This window comes from Pleuronectes platessa, chromosome 11 (assembly GCF_947347685.1).
Source record: "Pleuronectes platessa chromosome 11, fPlePla1.1, whole genome shotgun sequence".
Taxonomy (NCBI): domain Eukaryota; kingdom Metazoa; phylum Chordata; class Actinopteri; order Pleuronectiformes; family Pleuronectidae; genus Pleuronectes; species Pleuronectes platessa.
Window position 1 is genome coordinate 14960757 of NC_070636.1, and position 22865 is coordinate 14983621.

General features: G+C 44.3%; 1 protein-coding gene across 1 annotated transcript; it reads left to right on the top strand.

The window, feature by feature from the left end:
• Positions 1–9938: 9938 nt before the first annotated feature.
• Positions 9939–21135, top strand: LOC128450656 (bcl-2-modifying factor). Its single transcript, XM_053434231.1, has 4 exons — positions 9939–10102; positions 12214–12410; positions 13017–13222; positions 18151–21135. The coding sequence occupies exons 2-4, from the start codon at positions 12239–12241 to the stop codon at positions 18265–18267; spliced, it is 495 nt and encodes a 164-aa protein (XP_053290206.1). The 5' UTR covers positions 9939–10102; positions 12214–12238; the 3' UTR covers positions 18268–21135.
• Positions 21136–22865: the final 1730 nt, after the last annotated feature.

Here is a 22865-nt window from a genome sequence, read left to right on the forward strand (position 1 = left end):
AATGGACCTCTCCAAAACAAACTGGACCTCCGGTTGAAGCAGCAACTGACTGAGGCTTTTGTTTAATAAGGCTAGAGAGGAGGCTTTCAAAAAGTGAGGATTAGAAAACCTTGAGGATGTTACATCTGGCCTTCTGTTTGATTTTCATTATCTGAATCCTCTCCCACTTGAAAGGGGACCCTTCCCCTCCATTAATAATTGACATTTTATTACTTATCCCCCCCCCTCATTGTGGCAGGCGTGCGCTTTGATGTGAGCCGCGTTGTTTTTATCAGTGCCGTGCTTCGTATTGATCGCCGGGCAGATAGCAGCGCCATCAAAGGGGTTTCCTCACGGGGCCAGTCGGGACCTGGTCAACTCATACCCCTGGAATGTGGTCCGGCTCGCTCTCAATCGCATCTCCTCCCGCTTCTCACTCGGTTCCTCCTGTCAGTGCATCCTGCTTATCTGGGTTAAATATTCACAAAGAATAACAGAGATGCTGAAATGACATCATCTGAAGTGGAACATGGGGGGGGTGGGTTCAGTCGGAGGGCTCGTTGCCAAGGGGGGGTTCCACCAAAGGAAGCTGTCACTGCTGCAGACTGGGTTTTCTCTCATTTATCTGTGCGGGTCTCTCGTTCTGTATGATGATCTCATTCATAATGCTCATTACGCTTCTCTGGAGACGCTCAAGGGTGGACAGGAGGTAAACAATGTATATTACAGTACAGGCCCGTAGTGCATGAGAAATCATCCTCTTTAGTGGATTGGGATGCGCTGGGATTTGGTTTATTATCGTACCGCACCAACTCACCCGAACAACAACTAGAAAACAAAGCATAGTAGCCAAACGTGAACAGTGCGGTAAAAGTGCTTGGGAGACTGATAAGCACCTTCCCTCTGAGATGGATTATAATTCCAGGGGGATTTAAATAATCCCTTCCATATGGGCAAACACAGAATTACTTTGTTTATTCTGACAGACTCCTTCTCTCTCGTCTAAATACATTTCATACGTTTATATTCCGTCGTCGCCTTCGAGGCCGCCCGCCATTGATTGTTATTTGACACTCGGAGACCAATCGTCGAAAGCACTTACAATAAAACACAGAGCGCCCGCCATAATGAGCATATCCAATTTATTTGAACATGAAAATGCATGGTCCATTTTCACTGGTGAACACTTAGAGACCATTAGCGGCAGCAGCGTAAAAGCCGGGCGTCTTTCCGTCATCAATATCCCATAAGTGGAATGCTACGTGTGCCGCCCCGGCCCGGTGAAACTCTTCTCCCAGGCTTGTGTTGCTGTTGTTGTTGTTGTTGTTGATGACTCGTCCAGGCTGACTGACGCTACCTTTGTTTTCCGCGGATTAGCCAATCTGACCTCATCATGGTCCATGAGGGGGGTCACGTAACGCTGCCTGGAGGTCACCACGCTCATGTGACCCCCCCCCTCCCGTCTACTGTCTGCTGCCTCGATGACAGGCCATCACGGACCTCCAGACCGAGACTAGAGAGTGGACGTAGTGACCGCACCCTACTCAAACACACACACTGTCCTCAGTGAACGCACAGATACATATACACACACACTCTCAGACCTGTGTAAATTTTTAATGGAACATACATTAAGGAGCTGATAAATGATGTTTCTCCTACAGCTAATATTTCAGGAGGTAGTGTCTCAGATCGGGATTGAATGATTGATTTTCTATCAGGCGTCATTTCTTCAATGAATAATTCAGGGTTATGGCTTGTGACACCTTCAGCATATTCTGTTACACATTTTTTCATCATCGGGTTCAGTTAGATTTTCGAAAAATGTATTAAACAATGATAAAAACAAGTCTTTGATGGGATGAAAGAGGATTTGAATCTGCTTGCGCGTGCCGTGTTTGTTGTTTCACTACTTTACATGTGTATGTGAGTTGATGTGTATCCACATATGTTTCTGCAACGTGCCGTGGGGAGTTAGAGGCGTAAGTGTACGTGCCTGATGATGACTTTCTCTCTTGGCCTCCTGTCTGTGAGGAGAAATGAGAGACGGCGTGAGTCTGAGGTCACACACTGATTACTTGCCCCCACATGGGGTCAAATGACTCTTAAATGTGTTGTTTACACTTCTACAACCACCTCCAGGCTCTGGACCAAGTGCAGACAACTCTCAGGACTGCGTTTAGCTGTGGACGCCGAGTACCACAACGTGACATGTGATGTAATGACGTGTGATGTAAAGACATGTAATCAACACGCAAAACACCAAGATGTCGTTGGAAAAAAAAACTACCAATCCTGCACATGCTTCTTCTGGCAAGCACAAATTGTAAATGTCTGCTAATAACTGGAATCTGATATCCAAAGGTAAGAACTATAGGAATTATTTAAGATGCTTTCAGAAATGCATTTTACAGAGATTATCCAAATGCACTGTTTGTGAGAAAGCAAATGTCCAAAGCAGTTGCTTGACACAATCTCAGTCCCAGTTTTTCAAGCTGGCCTCCCAATAAAACTGTAGAATCTCCAAGTGAGCCCCTTTGAGCAGTAAAACTGAATATTCACACCGAGGGAGTGGAATGCGTCGATAACGTTTCTTACACGTGACAGACGCGAAACAAACAATGACTACATATTTCATCAAAGATGTCACCTTGGAAATTCAACAAGATTCGATAGCTTTGAAAGATAAGGGCCGACGTCGGTGTCAACACACGCAGATTCTTACATCACGACCTGCAGGAGTCCTCACCTTAATCTTCCCAAGATTTTCCTGTTGTTCTGAATCGTCTGACCTGTATAACCTGTTGCTGCGAAATTCCTATGTGAGGGGCAAACTCTGGAGAAAGTCATTGGCCATGTCATGTCTTTACGGTTTCAATGCTGAGTCATGTGTGGCCCACTGTTTGTGTGGTTTTGAATTAATTAATGTGTCCAAGCTCAGTTTTCACCACCAGATTGATAAAATCATAAAGGGAGAGATCACTCACGAGATATTTGATTTATTTGTCTATTCACAGCTTGATGAAAGAGGAGAGTAGTGTGTTTTTTGCTTAATAGCTCCTGCATCTTTCAGGAGCGTCTCCAGTTTCAGCTGGCCGGCATCCTAGAGCTTGACGAACGAGTGCTGAATAATTATCCGCACCAGCGTTAAGTACAAATTGCACCGACGGGCTCTTGAAAGGAGACGCTGAGGCACATCAGATACAGTAACTCTCTAGTTGGCTGCTAACGTGCACACACTCTGCTTGTGCACACACAAACACACACGAGGGAACACTGAACGCACACATGGAGCCGAATCAAATGCAAAACTCGACCCCGATTACCCTGAAACTGTCCCCGACTGAGGAGCATGAGTCACCATATTCAAGTTTCACCTGCATGACCATGACATGTGCAGGTGCTTTGGGCAGACCAAAGTCAAATTTGATGTCCGACATCAGACTGCTTATCACCTGAAGAGTGCATGTGACATCACGGTGAGCTGATAACCCAGCAACAAACCGGCGGTTGTTGTGAGGATAAAGGATTAGCCCCTGCTTGCTTTTGCTGCTCTTTGAACCAGAAAACTCTGAAAAGAAAAGGATCTCACATGAAAGGACGCGACACGCTGAGAAGGCACAGAGTTTGGGCGCTACCGCTCATCAAAGAGGTTGAGTCACTTCGAGAGAAGACGCCCATTGACGGGACGCCGCCGTATGCCTTACTGCTAAATTTGTGTGTCGCAGGTTTGTTTGTGTGTGAGATTTTCTTTTGTGTCTGCAGCCTATATATTGACTGTGTCTGTCTGGCATATCAGGTGAAGTCTCTCCCTCCCTCCTATATTGTTGACTGATAATGACGTGTGATTAAAAATGAATGCTAAGTGTTCGGTGGCTGGAGCCCAAAGCTGAAACCAGATCCAGCCGAGCTCGTATAGGCAGCATGATTAGTAGCTGATGATAGATGCCATTAGTGGTGCTTCTCCAAAGGCCTCCGAGCTGGACCTCCACGCAGCAGCAGGCTGCCTGTGAGCCATCCACAGTTAATTAAGTCACAAATAAATAAATCCTGATGCAGCCGTGATGATAGTTCTGCGTCTTTTAAAAGCCAGAGCGCCGATTGTAATCTGCTAAATAGTTTCATGATCGGCGGCGATTAAATATTAAGCCATTCTTTGATCTCTTTTTTTATTACCTCTGGGGATTTCGTGCTGAAAGTATGACGAAAAATCCTGCAGAAAACAATATCAGCATTTCAAAGCGCTGCCGCACCAGTGTGACACCTTTAACAGTGAAGAGAAAAGCCCTTTGTGCACGCTGGATGTGCTTCATTGGGTTTCGAAGCCTCTTTGGATTGTCACAACCCTGGTGTGAGATTGACTCATTCGTGGTGAGTGGTCTCCAAGTCTCCATCCTCCGTGCACAGGCTGTGGACACCGCTGTGCTGCATCACTTCAGAGGGAGAGTCATGTCCACAGCTGTTAGGACATGCCTGCTTTGAGGTGCTGTGTGCTTTAATGTGTGGAGCAGATTAAACAGGGCGCCTTCTTTATTGTGTGTGTCTGTGTGTGTGTGAGGGCTTGATAAGTGGTCAGCTCTCCCACACAGTTATCCAATCTAGTGTGTGTGTCTGTGTGTGTGTGTGTGTGTGTGTGTGTGTGTGTGTGTGTGTGTGTGTGTGTGTGTTTGTGTGTGTTTGTGCATGAGTTTTACTGCCGGAAAACTCCAGCTTGACACTCCGGTCAGTCTAATTAAGTTCTGCCCAGATTCTTCTCCAGACAACTCTTGCCTAAGAGTCGCCTTCGGGCAAAAATAATCTGGAAATATATAGAGCCAGGCTTTTTCCATTTTAATTGATTCTTCTCGCTTCACATGAAAGCATTACCTGCTGTCTATGAGGCTTCAATGCACCTCAGTGATTAATATAAACCACAATGCATCAAGCAGCGCTGTGCTACTGAACGTGAGGGCGGCAGTCTGCCTGCAGTGAGGATCAAACGGCGGTTGGTTCAGCAAAGGGTCAGTGTGTATGTGGGGCAGCTACACACACGCCGACCAAACTTTCAAGTCTCAGTCTCCCTCGTTTCCCACTGAGAGGAACGAAATAAACACGTCTAAGCTACATGCACTGTGTCGGCTGAGTCAGCTGCCATGGTTTCCAGGGTTTAACAGTAAATTCATACAAGAACAAATGATTCCCCTTACAGGACTTATGTGAAACAAAATTAATTATCTTAGTCACGGATACGTTTAGTGTAAAAAGGAATTTTCGGGATTAAACAGCTGCATTAAAGGATAAGACTGGCAATATGCAACGTAACAATTTGTTAATCTGTTATTGCTTAAACCCAAGGCTTCTTCCCTTAATAATTTTCCTTTTTTTCTTCACAAATATATCTGTATATTGTGAGACACAAAACTAATAATTTCACAAAAAAAGTGCAGTTGTTGTGAACTTGTGATTAGCACTGTCGCCTCACTGCACGAAGGTTCTCTGTTCAAATCCTGGTTGGTCCAGTGTCTTTCTGTGTGGAGTTTGCATGTTCTCCCTAGGTCTGCATGGGGTTTCTCTTCTTCTCTCTTCCTTTCAAAGACATGCAGATTGGGGTCAGGGTAATTTATATATGTTGGCCCTGTAGTAACCTAGTGGCAGTGGTATAGTGGCAACCTGTCCAGGGTGTACCCCACCTCTCACCCTAGCTGCTTTCAGACATGCACTGAACTCTGGAGATTCTCCACATCTTCTGTGGAGGAGTTGCACGTGTGAACACAAATCATCTGGACCTATTAAGTACGCAGACAGTCAGGAGAATGCAATGTGAGAACTCAGCCGAAGTTCACTCTGCTGGATTCACAGTGAGCGAGTAGGGAGGTTGATGCCGCTTCGTAACAGATGCCAAATAAAAAAAAAAAGAAAAGAAATATCTCCAGGTGAAAAGGCGATGAAACACACAGAAAAGACACAGAAGAAGAAGTGTGTTCGAGTTTGTGGTGATAAGAGCGTCACACCGGGGTCTGTGTGAAACTGTGATCTCGTTATACGTCACAATTCTCTGGACTTTATCTGTCTATCTTATCCGTCTGAAAACAGACCCAGTGTCAGCTGGGATTGGCTCTAATACATTACATTATATTACATTTCATTTAGCTGACGCTTTTATCCAAAGCAACTTACAATAAGTGCATTCAACCCCGAGGGTACAGACCCAGGACGACAAGAATCAAGAAAGTACAATCTCTTCAAAATAAAGGAAAACTACAAAGTGCTATAAGTAAGTGCCATTTAAGTGCTACTAAAGTGTTAGTTTCAAAAAGTTGTTATTTTTTTTTTTTTTATTATTCAATGTATAGTCGGAAGAGGTATGTTTTTAGTTTTCGGCGGAAGATGTGTAAACTTTCAGATGTCCGGATGTCGATGGGGAGCTCATTCCACCATTTAGGAGCCAGGACAGCAAACAGTCGTGACTTTGATGATGATAATACTTCATTCAAGACCCCAATCCAGCCTATAGGTCTATAACAGAGGGGGAATAATGTATATCAGTGTTTGTGTACACAGAGGATCAGCATATTGTCAATCTCTTTAAGTTTTTGTTTTGACAGAAGTAGAAAATATAGCATATAGTCTTATGTTTTCATGACAAATCAGAGTGAAGGTGTCATCAACCAGACTCCTGAAAACACAGAGACGACGGTTGTCCCTCAAAGTTACACTCGTGTGATGACCTCATTCACCCGAAACTAAAACATCATGAATTTTAAGTCATATTGGAAAACACATTTGACTAGTTCTTTGCATAATTGCAAAAGTGTGAGAACAGCTCAGCAGTCTGTTGCCAGACGGGGACGAATGATTCCCAGACACACAAAGGTGGCCGTTTGTGTCAGCGCTCTCTGTTACGACGGTCAGATCAGGTGACATAGCTTCTTAGAAAAAGCCCCACCCATCACAATCTCCAGAAGAGGCCGCATGGGTTCAAGCACCAAATTACCCCACTCGACCTCTCCTCGCCTTCTGCATTATTCAATCCGTCATCACCTGAGAGGACCTGCTGGTGGGTTGTAGAAAAATTGACACACTTTCAAAACAGTTGTCTCTTAATTTACATTCATTCGTGACTGCCGTGTGAATTGTGATAAGAGATGCAAATCAGTAAGAGGAGCGATTCCCCTCATCTGGGTTCTACTGGTAGAATATACATGAGAGTAGAGGCAAAGGTCAGGAATTGCATATATTTCATTTGAATTTAAAAAACAGAAGGTGGCTTTGATGACATGATAAGCAAAGAATATTCCCATGGGAGTTTGCCTACAAGGATGCACAAGTGTGCGTGTGTGTGTGTGTGTGTGTGTGTGTGTGTGTTAAACTGATCTTACAACTTCAAATGCACTTAAATTCATTGGTCCTGACAAGACTCTCTGAATGACAGCGATGTGAAGGACAGCAAATATAACAGGACTCCAGCTCCCTTTTGTCCCCGCTCCAGTGTGATCTCTGCCATTGGGTCAATGTGCTGCACATGTCTCCTGTAACTGGCTCGCTGTCAGGATGCCGTTGCCATGGAACACGTCCAGTTGGAGCAAATGAAATCAGTCCTTTCTAGTTTCCGGGCAGGATTCACATGCTGAGGATGTTTTGGATTGTGTGTGTGTGTGTGTGTGTGTGTGTGTGTACTTGTACTTATGTATTATTGAGGACCCTTTTGAGCCTAGATTTTACGGACTATTGACATTTTGGGAAAGTGAGGACATTTCGGCCGGTCCTCAAAGTTTGAGGGTTAAGACTTGCTTCTAGGGTTAGGGTTAGTAGGTTTGGCATTGGTTGGCTTATGTAAAAAAACAAAGGTTTGCCTATGCGTGTCCGCACTGAGACAGAAGTGCAAGTGTGTGCTGGTGTTTTTGTGTGGTGTGGGTGCGTGAGAGTGTGTGAGAGCACAAGTGTGTGTAATAGATTTATTTCAACATACACATAGAGAATGAGATATCAAGAGATAGAATGTGCTTTTGAGGTTACAGAGGAAGTAGGGCATGTGATTGTGCAGCCATGTGTGTTTATGCGCACACACTTTTTTATTGGTGTGTATGAGCATGCAAGCTTTGCTCTTCAGAAACAGTCTAATCTATTTCTATTGTAACATAAACTGATGGCTGCCCTCTGTCTCCCAGGGATCTCAGGCGTCAATAAGAACTTGTTTATGAACACTTGCTTCCATGATAAAAACACTTGTCATTTACAATGTCGAAGGCGGAGACAAAAAGGAAGCTGTAACCAATGCTCCCACATCTTTGTTGTTTACAGCGCTCGCTCATGCAAGAAGTGATCAAGTTTCCGATATAACAGCGTGGGGACAGCGACCCCCCCCTGTTTCCACACTGCATCCCCACCTCTGTGGATGGACCACAGGTGGTACCACGTCCAAACCTAAGAGGTATCTGCGATTCAGGCAGGACAGAGTGAGGCCGAGAGCCGTGACTTCTCACACAGCTCAGTGGTGGGACGTGATCACAGCTGAAAGGACAGGGAGAGGGCCACTGGAGTTTGGGGGCAGGGTGATGCTCTGTGAGAGAATGCAGGTCGGCCTAAGCTCCAGCTGTCCAAGGGTTGATTGATCAGTGATGGTCCCGAGGGGAGGGGGCAGGTCACCAGCACCTGCCCTGCCTTTCATAACAACAGGCCTGCTACAATCAACCCAGTGTGGACATGATTAGCTGTCAAATGATCATATGCTCATTGTAAATAATCTAGAAGAAGAGAATGAATCGGTGTAGACCTAAGACTTAACTGAAAAAGATTTGTGGTTCTTTATTTTCATGGACATTACATGATAAGAACATGATAAATGGTTTTGTATTTATATAGCACTTTTATAGTCTTGATGACCACTCAAAGCGCTTTATAGTACAGTTTTACATACACACATTCATACATTCATACAGTGCATCTAATCGCAGCACTTAGTTATTCTATGGTGGGGGGCCATTCAGGGTTCAGCATCTTGCCCAAGGACACTTCAGCATGCAGATGGGTCAGACTGGGAATCGAACCACCGACCTTCAGGTTGGAGGACGACGACTCTACCCCTCAGCCACAGCCGCCCCAAGACAGGGACATTCACTTGTCACAGCAGAAGATCGTCAGAATAAGTTAGACAAAGGAACATGGTAAAGTATAAAATAGAATAAAAAAATGGAGAGAATATAATATACACCTTAGGTACACAAAGAGATATTACTTGAAGAGTGACGCATTTGCTGTAGATATGATGATAAAAGCTGTAAATTTTCATTATTATCTTCACTCATCAATGACCATATAGTGTATTTGTGATGTCAGCAATAAATGATGTATTCCATTATCAGTAGGACTGTTCAAATTCAATTTCAAGATGTCACGTCACGTAATATGTTTTCAAATTCTGCGATATCTCTTTGCAGTGTTGCAAAGAGGACAGTCCAAAGAAGAGGGAAATATGAACATTTTAAAATAATAATACATGTACGCAAATATGAAAAATATAAAATATATATAAACGGAATAAAGACGGATGCATGCAGTGTAAACAGAATATATTCAGATATTAAATAATAAACACAGATTCTGCACACTCAGCATTGCAAACCTATTCAAATATGACTGGTAATTGTGATTATAGATATCTAATGCAATGGCTCTGTATGATCTGTGTCTGTATTGTCTGACAGCTCTTCGCACTTCCCTGTGCAGATGATCGCGGGCAGAAGTGTGAGGGGGGAATTTCCCTTCCACGTGTCTGAGTGCGCGACGCAGGAGGCGGGATGAAAACAAACCCTCCGATTGGCTGCGGAGCCCTGGCCGCGGCTCCCTCTTAAAGGCGCGGTCCCCCTCCCGCGCTGATCCGCGGTGCAGCCGGCCGACAGAAACCCGTGCGCCTTTAAGGAGCCTTATTTACCGAGCGGGAGCGCCACGCCCCGGCGGAGGAGTCAGCGCGTGAGGAGCTGACGTCGGCGAAAAGAAACGAGCGCCGCGGCAGAGCTGCTCCACAGAATGGACGCGGACGAGGAGCCGACACGGACTTAACCCACTTCACTGAGCAGGATACTGAGCCCACTGCCCCCATCCCCCCGAACACTATCCTCACACAACACCGAGGTCCGGCTGGGTGGTGAGTTTTTCCACAGACACATTTATTTATTTCGACCTTTTCACGGAGCTCCACCGGCTTCGGTGTTTTTAAAGAGACACCCCGCGTCTGTCTGCGTGAAACAACAACAACAACAAGTGCGTTGTTCGGTGTCAGCGCTGCCTCACGGTTTATCCCCAGTGAACCGCCCGTGTATCGTTGCGTTAGAGAAGAAATAAGAGTAAACGCGCCGTTTAGTTTAAAAGTCAGCCTGCCATTCAAACAGCGGTTTGAATTCTACCGGCTTTCCCGGTTCGCGGCTCTCAGATCGGTGAAATGACTTCACGGCGCCGGGACGTGTTTCAGCAGCGAGTGAGTCGGTCGTGTTTCACAGTGTCACTCACACATTGACGAATGGAGCTGACGGTTTAATAGCAAAGTTATAATACCGTTAAAAAGTTCTAAGTGAACTTTTTTCTTGCTCGCATGTGTTTTTTAAAGATAAATAATTTGTGACGTGATTTAGAAAACCTGACCCGATCAGCGTGTGGCTTTTAAATATTAAGACTTTTTGTAATAACATTTGTCGCAGATAGTTTATTCGATTTTTATGACGAAAGTGTTTTTACTTTACACTTCTACACACGTTTTGAAAAACATTTGTTAGTATAACTTCTAATACTTAAAACTGCCCGTGTATTTGGGCATGTGTGTTTTATTTTAATTTTATTTTTGACATATTCTAAGTGGTGCAACATGTGTTTCTTCAACCTTTGGAGTTTATAATAGAGACTTCTTTCGGATTGGAAACTTGTCATCGAGTCAGTGCTTCGAGCTCGATTAGGTCACCTTTGTGATATACAGTTGAAATGCTGCGATGTGACGCTGTCGTATAGACGATGTGTCAATAACAGCGCCACCTCAGCCCACCCCACCTCTCCCTCCTCAGCCTTTAAAGTGGAATGTGTTCGGTTTGCAGCAGGGGGAGCCACTGTCTGACAAACCCACAGCTCACTGCCCTGGACTGGGAAGCAGCACACAAAGCAACCCCGGATGTATAGAAGTTGAGCTCTGTGTCTCCCCCCTCCCTGCATCTTCCATGTTCTTACTCTGTGTTTGTCAAAACAAAGCATTAAGTGGTTTTACACACAGGGTTTATCGTGAACGCACACAGCAAATGGTGAGGTCTGGGCATGCTAGAGGCTGAGGCTGAGCTGCTTATGTTGGGTGAAGAAATGAAAACGGCTTCTCAGGGAGCTGGCAGGCCGACAGACCAGGGCAGGGAGAGTGGCTTAGGATTTTCCTCAAACACTGTCATTATGCTTTTGCTGTGGACCCTAATTTGGAAGTGTGGTAGTAGTCTAACCCTGTATTACAACTCAATGGTGACTAGGTGGGTGAGTTGGGAAGGCGACTTGAATTTCACCCATATTTTGATAACTCCCTGACCCACTATGATTCAGGGTTGAGTGGAGTGCATCATTTACATTGGAGAGATTTCCATGTGCTCGTTGGCATTCTGTGGTGGAACTGCCGTAATGAATCATAACATAATATGGTTTTATTATTCTTGATATAAAATGTATGTACTGTGTACATTTCACGTATTACTGGGCACTGATGCTTGCAGTGGTTTGCAGTTAAAGAACCCATTATAAGTTGGGAAATAACGTTTGGTTCAGAGCCAGGTTCCTGTTCACGAGGCTGCTTAGCACAGACAAGAGTCTACCTCGTATTTAACCTAGTCCGCCAAACCCCCATTAATGTAAATGCGACTCAACTGAGTCTGCTAACCACAGTGAATTGTGTGGTTTCATCACTGAGATGAACAGAGCCATTCGTCTACATAAGCAATGAGACTCTTTTTTTCCCTTTTCTCTTCTCCAGCATGTCTACTGAGGTTTTATTGATTTGAGGGCACTCATTATAAACCAGACAGGTTGTTTGTACTGATGATGAATGCTATGGAGGAATGAACAAATAATGAAAGTGTCTGAGATCATCTCATCAGCCCTAATGCAGACGTGTTCAAGGTTACGATCATTAGTGAAGGAAACTTGGAATGGTTTTGATTTATTTAATGGCTGGAAGACCGATATTCCTGCATTCAGCTGATGTAATAACCTTTATCTCTCTTTTCTATCACTTTAAAGGTTGCTTTTCTCCTAGTGCCCTCTTATGGACGATGAGGAGGATGATGTCTTTGAGCCAGACCCCCACTGCTGGCGCACCCCCTTCAGGGATATAAAGTGTGAAGACCGGGGCACACAGACACCTGGCCCGGGCCTGGCACTGCACAACGGCATGCTGCCGTGTGGAGTCGCAGATGAGCCCAGACCACTCTTCTACGGTGAGGATGACAACAAATGCGGAATTTTGAAAGAGAGAAAATGAACTTTGCATAGTGCGTGACAAACGTGTTATAAAACTTAAACACAGAAAGATTACGTGAGACTCACTGTGAGAAACGGATAACAATGTAGCTGCACTGCTGTCACCTCTGGCGCCGGAGTGTCGTGATCGCAGCAGCTTTTATGGTCTGTATGAAGTGTACCCAGCTGCTTTGCCATTCAAAAGGCGCCAGACTGGCATCGCGACTGAAAGGACGTGACAGAAGTGCAACTGCACAGGAAGATGGTTATCAGTGAGAGAAATGTTACATTGGCACCTTCTACAAGTAATCATTCCTCAGTAGCTCTGTAACAACTGACTGACCTCAAATTTGGATCATGCAAAATAGTTGTGTGAGTGAAACTGTGACATGACTCATGTTTGATTAAAAATAAATGACGATTAGAGCCAAGTCAGCTCTAACCACAAAGGGCAGTATAGCAAGTACAGAAGTAAGCATTTTAAAGAAAGACCTGACAGGTGTCATTGCTGTACCTAGGTTGTTACAACATTGACCATTTTTGTTGTTAACAAATTAATAAACATCAGCCTTGACACTCCACAGGCAACGCAGGTTTTCGATTGCACTTCCCGGCACACTTTGAGCTTTTTGGGGATCAGGAAGCGAGGCGGCAAGAAAGCCAAGAGGAGCGAAACGGGATGGAGCAGCTTCCCCGGCAGCAGCAGCCTGTGGCGCACAGTGTGGAGGCCTGCATAGGCCAGAAACTCCAGCTGATAGGAGACCAGTTTCACCGGGAACACCTACAACTGGTGAGGGGGAAAGATGATTGTACAAACACAAGATGATCGCATTGAATACGTGTATTTTGTCAATGAACAGTCACTGACTCTCCCTTAGTGGCCTCTATTCTGTGTTGTGTTCAGATAGTCCTGATGTTATTTTGATATGACTATTCCTCTGATAGATGATGTAGGAATATATTCTTTCTGACAAATTTAACTAAATACTGCTCGCTGTTACTGCCAACAAGAACCAGTGCTTGGTTTCCCTGTGTAGGAGCTGCATGTGATAAGTTTGTTGGGGGCTGGAGGTTTCTCGGCCTGAAACACAACTTATGTCAATAACAAGTTGTGTCTAATGAAAGCTCATTATGTGGGTGGTTCAATAGTCCAAGGTCTGCGCTTGTTATTTAGAATTTCCCTTGGCTTTATGATTGTGTCATGCTCCTGATAATTCCCTATCATCTGTGACTGGGACACTGTATGAGTGCAAGTGTAACTGTATCAGGTTAATGGTCAGAAGTGCAGTCCCCATTAGCAACACCATCCCCAAACTTTTTGTATTCATTTCTGGATCTCATGTCGAGGTAAGTCAAAGGTTTTATGGGGGTCAAAAGTTGGCTCTCTTATTTATTGTGTTTGCTGGGTAATTGTTTCAGAGAGGCCCTGCACATGCAGAACTTCTGCCCAGCGTCTCAACCCGCTATCTTCCCTAAAGCCAAAGACTTTGCTGAACCAGGACGGCCCATCCCCCACCTCGCCAACCCCAGGCCCTCCCCCTGCCTCCTCTTCCTGTTTATTTCTCTCTCTCTCTCTCTCTCTCTCTCTCTCTCTCTCTCTCTCTCTCTCTCTCTCTCTCTCTCTCTCTCTCTCTCTCTCTTTTCTCTTTTCTCTTTTCTCTTGTCTTCTGTGGAGGACGCCTGGCAGGGTGACACTGTCCATTGAGTGCACGTGCTGCTGCTTAATTTCACTTCAGTGTGGGTGCAACGTAAAACCATGACACACGTGTTGATTTATCCAGAGAACCATCCAGAAATATATAGCAACTATTGCGGGATTTTCTGCGGAGTGCCAATGTCTTGCTGCTCCAGCGTTTAGCAGTCAAACACATGAGCACGTTTAAAACACATGCGTCCACAATGCATACTGTTACGTTCATGAAAAAGCAGAAGCGGCGGGAGTAGGTAAACATGTTGTAACCCGAAGCTCAGCACGTGAGCCCCAGAGGGAAGCAGCTGTGGTTCCAGGGAGCCCTCACTCAGCCCATTCCCTCGGTAAAGACCGGCCGCAGAAGACACCCAAATAAGATGTCTACGTGGCAGTAAGAAGGGGGGGAGTGTGGGGGGGGGGGGGGGGGGGGATCCAAAATGATGGTATAATCATGTATATGAGGAAGGGATGTTTGGAAATGAACCTCAAATGATCAAGTAACGACCAATCCTGGTTTGTCCAAAAACCTCCCCGCCCTGAACTTATTATAATTCTTTTTATAACTTCATACCCTGAAGTGTTAGACAGTTTGATTTTCTCATGCGCTTATCAACCTGAATTTTTTTTTATGCCCCGGCAGAATAGCGTGACTCATGAATTGTGACACTGGCAGACAACTAGACAGTCAGACATGAGGGTGACTGCAGTGTGTCTGTGTGTGTGTGTATGTGTCTGTGTGTGTGTTTGTGTGTGTGTGTTTGTGCATGTGTGGGTGTCCGTGTGAGCGGCCAGGGATCTATTGACGCACAACGGAGGCAAACCTGGGTCAGGGGATGAGGAAGTGGCTTGGGCTCGTTATGCTGGTTGAGTAAACAGCGGCGAGGACAGTCAGAGTTAGAATGGCCTTGTGAAGTCACATCCTGAAGTCACGCTTGTTATGATACTGAATGACTGCTGATAACGACAATAATATTCCGTCAGTGTGTGTGTGCGTTTTCCTGGTATAACTCATGTTGTGGGGACCTAAATCCGTTACACCGGACAAAAAGCAAGTCTCCATAACAAAAATCATTTAATTTTATGGTTAAGATTGGGCTAGGTAAGGTAAAGGTTAGCATAAGGGTTAGTGTGGAAACTATTGTTTTAAGTTAAATTAAGTCTCTTGGAAATCAATGTAATACTCCTGAAATCATGGAGACGCGTGTATGCGTGTAGCAGAGGAATGTTTTCACAAGTCAAAGGCTAATGTGTGTTTTGGGATGCATGATTCCTCTGTAAATGCTTTTTTTGCCTGCGACTGTGCAATCAATGAAAATCTAAATTTAATTGTGCGGGCATTTGTGCATGTGCGTGTGTGTGTGTGTCTGTGTGCATGCATGTTCATGCATGAAGATACCCGCTCTTGTTTTTCTGCTTTTCACCGTCTTTCACCTCTCACCATTGCACGGTCTGTCAGTCAGTAAAAAAAAACTCTCACTCAATAATAGAGTTACTGTTCACCGGCTCTCGTTCCTGTCGGCTCCTGTCAGTGGGCGATTGCAGCCAGTCAGTGCAGACACTTGTCCCTGAGCAATCCAAGTGCCTTTGACTGCCGTCCCCTCCATGGAGTCGGGGGGTTGAATGTGTCTGTGAGTGTTCACTATGGGAGCCCGTGGCCCCCGGCAAAAGAAGGGATTAGGTAGTGAAAGAGTGCTGGTGGATGCTGACAGATAAATTGCTCCTCAGTCGGAGAGGGCTGGAGGGGACTCAGAGGTCCCAAGAGAATGGCTGACATTAGCCGGCCCGCCATTTGAGACGTGGCATAATGACAGTCACAATGGAAGGAAGACTGCTTCAGCCTGCGCGGGGCAAGGAGCAGAGTTAGGTTTCATCCCCATGTTTTTTTTAAAAGAGACGACTCCTGGTGCTTTCGATAGGAGGTGTTGAAAGCAGGCTTGAATATCGCCTGTGTGTCTGTGTGTATGGGAGTGTGAGTGTCTGCACGCATGCAGTGTTTGTGGCTTTATCGCTTCACTGTTCCAGCGAGGGCATGGCACTCTCTTCTTTCAGCACTTGTTGAAGGGGGGAGGAGTGTAGCTGCACTAGAAATGAAAACACGCAGGCGGCCCGCTCTGGATATTTACTCTTGATTCATCGCTCTGTGATGATTCCTGTTGATGGGGGTGTCGGTTCGTGCTACTCTGCATTATCTAATACTACTGCTCTTTGTTTGTATATTTCCCTGACTCCTTGTCTCTCTCCCTGATGTGACTAATCCACAGTTTCTTGCTATCGAGGCCGGGCCTGTTTGCTCAAGAGATAAGGCAGAGCTTCTGAGCAGCTGCCTTGACAGACAGCCCACATGGGACACTGATAAAGCCGCGGTCAGGATAGTGTCAGACCGATGACACCGAGCATCTGGCTAGACCCTGCCGCTCTATCGCCGGCTAAATTTAGAGCCCGACTCTCATTTTTGACAGTTGGTGGCGTGACTCATGACTTAGGTTGCGACAGGCCTGTGCACACCTCTTTCTGTTAATCACTCTCTCCCTCTCTGTTTTTTCTCCATGGCTATCGAAGGGCAAAAGGTCAGCATGGAGGAACATTCTGTTTCTGTGTATAAAGATTAATTGCTTCTCATGTAACTCGAAGTAAGCACACCAGCTTTGTAAGGTGATAAATCCCTCAGTTAACTAATTTAGCTCCTGTAGCTTTAACTATCTAATGTTGATACCCCGAGCAGTATTAAATAGTAAATATATTGACATACAAAACACATATAATTGCACATATGCAGTCATTCTACCCTCAGGTTTCTGAAACTGCCTGTGGCCTCTTATGTAATTTAGTTTTAAATTAAAGTAGAATTAAGGTATGGCAGTATTTTCCATGTCGAGGCACGCTGGCTGCCAACAGAGCCTCAGATGTATCGTGGTGAGCTCTTCCACTCTGTGCTGTGTATAAATATTGCCTATGTTTACATGAAGCAGACGTTAAGCTGTTATAAGGCCATCACCCTCAAGCAAGAGTCAGATTTTTATCAAGTTTCCCAATAGTCTTTGATGTGATTTTTCCTTTTTATGTCTTCATTTCTCTCTTTTCAACCAAAAGCAAGTAAAGTAAGGGAGTGCCCATGTGAGACTGGAACCTGGCAAAGCTTGTACAACACCCCGCAATGTTCCCCACCAATTGATAAGAGTATAGAGAACCCAGCGGCTTATCAAAATGGCAGTTTCTTGGCTGCTACCTAGGTCAATGTTTGGACACCACCTCAGCAGCAGTCGTGTAAATACAGCGTATCTAATCTCTGCCTTCAGTTATTTTGGCCTCCATAAACTACAGTAAAAAAATTTCAAGAGAGTGCGGTACACTTTGCATTGTCACGAAAATCTAATCTTAAGTTGTACTTTACAACCTTTTTGTTCCGAAAATAGACACGGTATCATCAGGCGTGCCTCTGGTCTGCAGATGAGCTGTTCCTGGGACTACTGTACCTGCAGTGTTTTCCAGAGGCTCCCTGCCTTTTCACAAGCGCTCCCTAATCCCATTTGGTGCAATTATCTTATCTCAGCTTCTCAATGGCAGCGATAGCATTATCCCCCTAATCACACACAATCCATTTGGCTAAGAGAGAGAGAGAGAGGGGGGAGCCATTCTCCTCCTGCACCCGCTGGCTGCCGGTCTCTGCCAGGAAGATTTAGAAAAAGTGTGAGCGTATGATGAACGTGCTTATGGCGCGGACTGTCTGTTGGGAAGCCCGGCTATGTGTAGTGATCCTGCACACAAAGGGAGGCCTTTCTAATAAGCATTGTTGATGACAGAAGCAGACTGTTGTGAAAATATCACCACGTTCCGGTGTCTGGTTTTGCCTTACCCTCTTCTCGGTTGACCCTGTTCACTGCTCTCACTGTCAATCAGGGCCAACACAAGCTGAAGCTCAAACCAAAGCTAATGACTATTTCTAGCCCTGTGTTTTGTCACATTGTGGTTGAGTGTCAATGGCGTGCACCGGCTGACATGCGTTTTTTCGTCTTTGTCTGTTGTTTCAGTATCATCGAAACCAAAGGAATCGGGGGCCGCTGTGGTGGCGCCTGGCCGCGGCTCTGCTCAGCCTTCTGTTTGACAGGGGGCTCCTCGCCGGAGGAGGCGGAGCAGGACGGAGGTGAGGGGATGTCTTCCTCTTGTGTCCCTTTACTTCATCTCTATGAGGAACTGGACTCCTAATGGCACTGTCGAATCTAACACGGGTCTGTTTTTTGGGGGGCGAAAGAATGGAGACAAAAGGTCACCGCGGGACGGAGACAACCAACTTTTATAAAAGAAAAGGTTGTGTAATTTTTTTCTTTCCAAGAAGATGCCATGATTCTCCGAGATTCCTCTACGGGACAATGTTCATATTTTCATATACGTGTGGCGTATTGGTTTTGTACAGTACTTCGTTCTTGTTAATTTTTTTGCACTTCAACATGTATCCATCTTAAATGACCTCCACAGACCCTGGGAATGCCTTATTCAATGTCTTCTGCCAGAAAGAGTATTGAGCAATTACGACAGGCGAGATGAGATGGTTAGGAAATGTGGTGTGAGGTTTATTTTTTTCTTTCTTTTCGAAGATTCCCAGCATCAGTCAAGTTGATTTACTAATTTTCCAAAGAGGCAACTTCTCAGAACAAAGCATTTTGCACCCCACCTCAATGGAAAATTTTCTCTTTTAATTTTCTTTTACTTTTTTCTTTGTTTTCTTTGTCCCCCATCCACTTCAGTGTGGCGCTAAGTTTGAATATCATCCCTCAGCAACCTTCACAACATTGGGAACAAAGAAAAGTTGACGCACGTGACTAAGTCAGCACACCAGTAACTGTGATCTAAATAATATGTTCAGAGGAAGAATTCATTAGTCATCTGCTACATGTCAAACCATTAGGTCATTAGTTGTAAAAAAGTTTCGGGGCGGAGTCTCGAACAACATCACCCACTGGTCTAACAAGCCTGGTGACTGCCAGCAAACCCCACAACAACAGACTCAAAGGAAAGATGCTGTTATCACAATTAGGAAACAGTGGTGGAAAGTAACTGAGTTCAGTTATGAGGTAGATGTACTTGACTTAAGGATTTCAATATTATACAACTTTAAACGTTCACTGCTTCTTAGTAGTAGAAGTTCTTGTTTCACAGCCTTAGGTCCTGGCTGGTTTTTAATATGGAGATTTTACACAATGAATAATATAACATTTAAAATACAAAAAAATGTTTAACCTTAAACTGAAATTTAGATTCTGAAGTCTTCAAAAAGTTGATGTGTTGCCACATTTCAGTTATTTTTTAATTTCAAGATATGTTCAAATGATCGGTTATCTCACCAAAATAAGATACAAATTAAAAAGTAAAAGTAGAAAATAGGATAAGATAAAACTTTTATGCTACTTCTTTCTTTTCCCATTAACCAGGTGATATATAGAGATGTTTGACTATTAGATTGATCCAGTGACCCTGTTCATAAAACTGTACATAAAGCTACACCAGTAACATGCGGCTTCAATATTAATACTGTAATGATATCAAACAACATAATATAGACCAAAACCACCACTTTTACTTAAATTGTTTAATACACTGTGCTGCTTATTCTGTTGCTTTTGTATTTTTACTTAAGTAGCATTATTGTATTGCATCCAAATAAAGTAGCTGAAAACCTCTTCCACCGCTGAGGACTAATGATACTGCAAACAAATATATTTAGTACAAAACCTGTTGTTAGCTGTAATTAATAGGTTTTACATCAATTTATAAGAACTTTATTCCCGTAGGAATCAGACATAGTTCATTTGGTTTTCACATTGATTCCCGTTTTTCAATGGGTGTCTGTTACTGTACAATGCAGAGGTAGGTCCATTTAATGCATATGAATTAGCTATCTGTTATTCAGTAATGTCCTGTGGGCACTGAACAGATATTTAGATTCAAGTTGAGGTGTGCTGTCTTTTTTGTGCGAAAAACTTTTGAAGCACTGTGCATTAAATTACAATATTAGAGGATTTAGATGTTTGAGCAAAGTAACATTTATTTTCCCCAAAATAACACAACTGAGATATTTTGACCAAGTCTGCCTTCATGATTCCCCCCCCCCCCCCTTTAGTTTTAGCTGTGTTCTTTTCATGTGATTGTTTTCAGACCTCCATGCCCTTGAAGTGGAGCTGTGGATCCACTGTTTTTGCACTAGACTTTTCACCCTTCAGGAGCTCAGATTGTTACCAGGCTAACCTCTGTCTTGCGTGAAGGTTTTTCTGTTACGACTCGTCTTCATGCCACAACATTTCAGACTTACTCATTCGCATGGCCAATCAATTTCCGAGACCCGGCTGAACACAGTTTGGGAATCTGGATTGGACTCAGAAAGTTCATGCACCAACCCTTTCGGGCTACAACAGCGCCACCTGCCTCGGTTGAAAGGTTTTCAAAGTTCGGGGTTGCTTTACACCGCCTGTGCGTGTTCTGAACACCAAACAATGCTCCCTATTCAATCTGTGAAACAGAATCTCCCCCCTCAGGCAACCTGTACAGGCTTTTTACATCATGTGATATCCTGACGGGTGATCTTATATTGTGTTTGGTGCTTAGAACCAGATTGGGGACATTTTCTTTTAATATACTCAGTATAACCACCACTGACTCAGCAGACAACCAGTCTCTGAAATGAAACAAAAGTGAAAAAGACTGTAATTATTGTTGAATTATGAATATGTTTAAAGACACTGTTGAAGATGCTGTTTGTTGTATGTTTTCCATTGCTGAACCCTGGCCAATGTTTGGACCCGAGGAGCAGTACATATCAGGGGTCTGTAATTACTTGCTCCTTACAATGTGTCAAGTTTATCACTGCATAATTAGGGTTTCCTCTCATTTTCTTAAAGATGTCTCAGGGACAGACTTTGTGGGCTACTGGTAACCTTGAGAATCTGTTACACGTTTGGAAGGAGAGCTGCGTTTTTCACCCGTTTATTTATGGCGAACCCCCCCCCCCCCCCCCCCCCCCCCCCCCCCCTCCGGCCGTTTCGTCAACCCTTCATTTCATTTCAGTTTAAAATGTCCTCGTGAGCGATGTCGCGGCACACACAATATACAAGGGTACAGTTTGACTGAGGAGTCTGAGGCTGACTTGCTGACTGTGGTGGTGACGGGGGGCTGCTGAGCATGTAGTGAATAGGCGTGTGAGGTGCACTGAATGTGGTTGTGGTTATAGTTTCCTGCGGATCCTGAACGCTGAGCCAGTCCCCGTAGTTCCCCCGTCTCACCACTGGCTCTTGACTTCCTCTGTGCTGCTCCTTCATTACATGGATGTTGTTCATCGGCTCATTTTACTTTGTAATTTATTTTATTTTATTTTATTTCTTATTTATTTTTCTGTATATCCTTGCCCATTTCTACTGTATACACTTGTGTGTGCATTACTTTCTGTTGTTTAGTTGTTTTACTTTGGTTTCTGACTTGTATGTGCTTCATGTGATATGACCCCAAAATCTACTTTTTTTTGTGATAATCTTCCTGTGTAGGTTTAAGGCTGTAACAAGGTTGTAGCTATGGTCACTTTAAATTCATATTGGTACTTTTGGAAAGCGTAGTACCCACAATGCATTTACAACGACCATAGTTGACAACATCAAGGCTCTTACAGTCACCTGCCAAGCTTGCAGGCCTGCAGAGTGTTGAACAAGCTGCTTTCAGACAGTCACTGAAGTCGGGATGTTCTCCTGAAATGTTCCTGGAGGGTCTACGTGTGAGAATGTGTCTGAGTCAGTCGCTCTGGACATTTTTCCTCCCACCAGCCCCCCCACACTCAAATTTCAGGAAAATGTCCGAGTGAGCCCATGTAAGAATACAACAGGAATGTGTCTGGAAAATTCACAATAAGAGACAAAACTGGACCAGTAGAAATATCTCAGGATGAAAAAGAGGTGCCATACACATAAAAGACATAGACAATGATTTCTTAATTTGACAATGAAATTTGAGAGCTTTTGGCGATACTGGCCTGTGCTGTTGTCGGGAGGTAAAAAAAATCAAATCACATCATGTATGCTCTATCCAGGCGCCACCACTCGCCTGAACGTTTTGGACATTTTCCTGTTGTTGTAAACGCATCTGACTCAGACAAGGCAAACCATGGAAAATAACCGGACCTGATTTAATGTACATTTTCTGTAAATGTCACGTCTGAAAGCAGCTCTATATTTTTTACTTAAAAAAGAGGATTTTGGGTTCAGTATTGTGATTTCCCAGAGATGAGCCCAACTAGTTCAGCCCTTTTGTCATCATCATGTCCCACAGCTCGATTCACCAGTCGTCATGGTCACATTCACAATATGTTGTTTAGCAAAGCAGTGGCATCAACACAGTTTAACCTCTGAATGATTCATTCAACCCCCCCCCACTGATAGTGACACAGACGTCATTGGAAGTACTTCAAATCACACATGTAAAAAACAGGTTGCCTTCATATTCCTCTCAAGTCACAGGGCGTTAATGTTTGTGTTCGATTCTTTAAATCTTGATCATTGTGTTGTAATCAACATGCACTGGAAAGTACTTTGTATCTAGAGATCCCATGGGACCTTTATCTGTCATGTGTTAATGTATAGTATACACTCTGGATTGTTTTCTTAGGCTAATCTTGCCGTGTGTCAGCCGTCTATCTGTGACCAACGGGCTCAGGATCGATGGCCTGTTTGATCTTATTGGAAAGGGATACAAGCCACCGTGGTGCCCT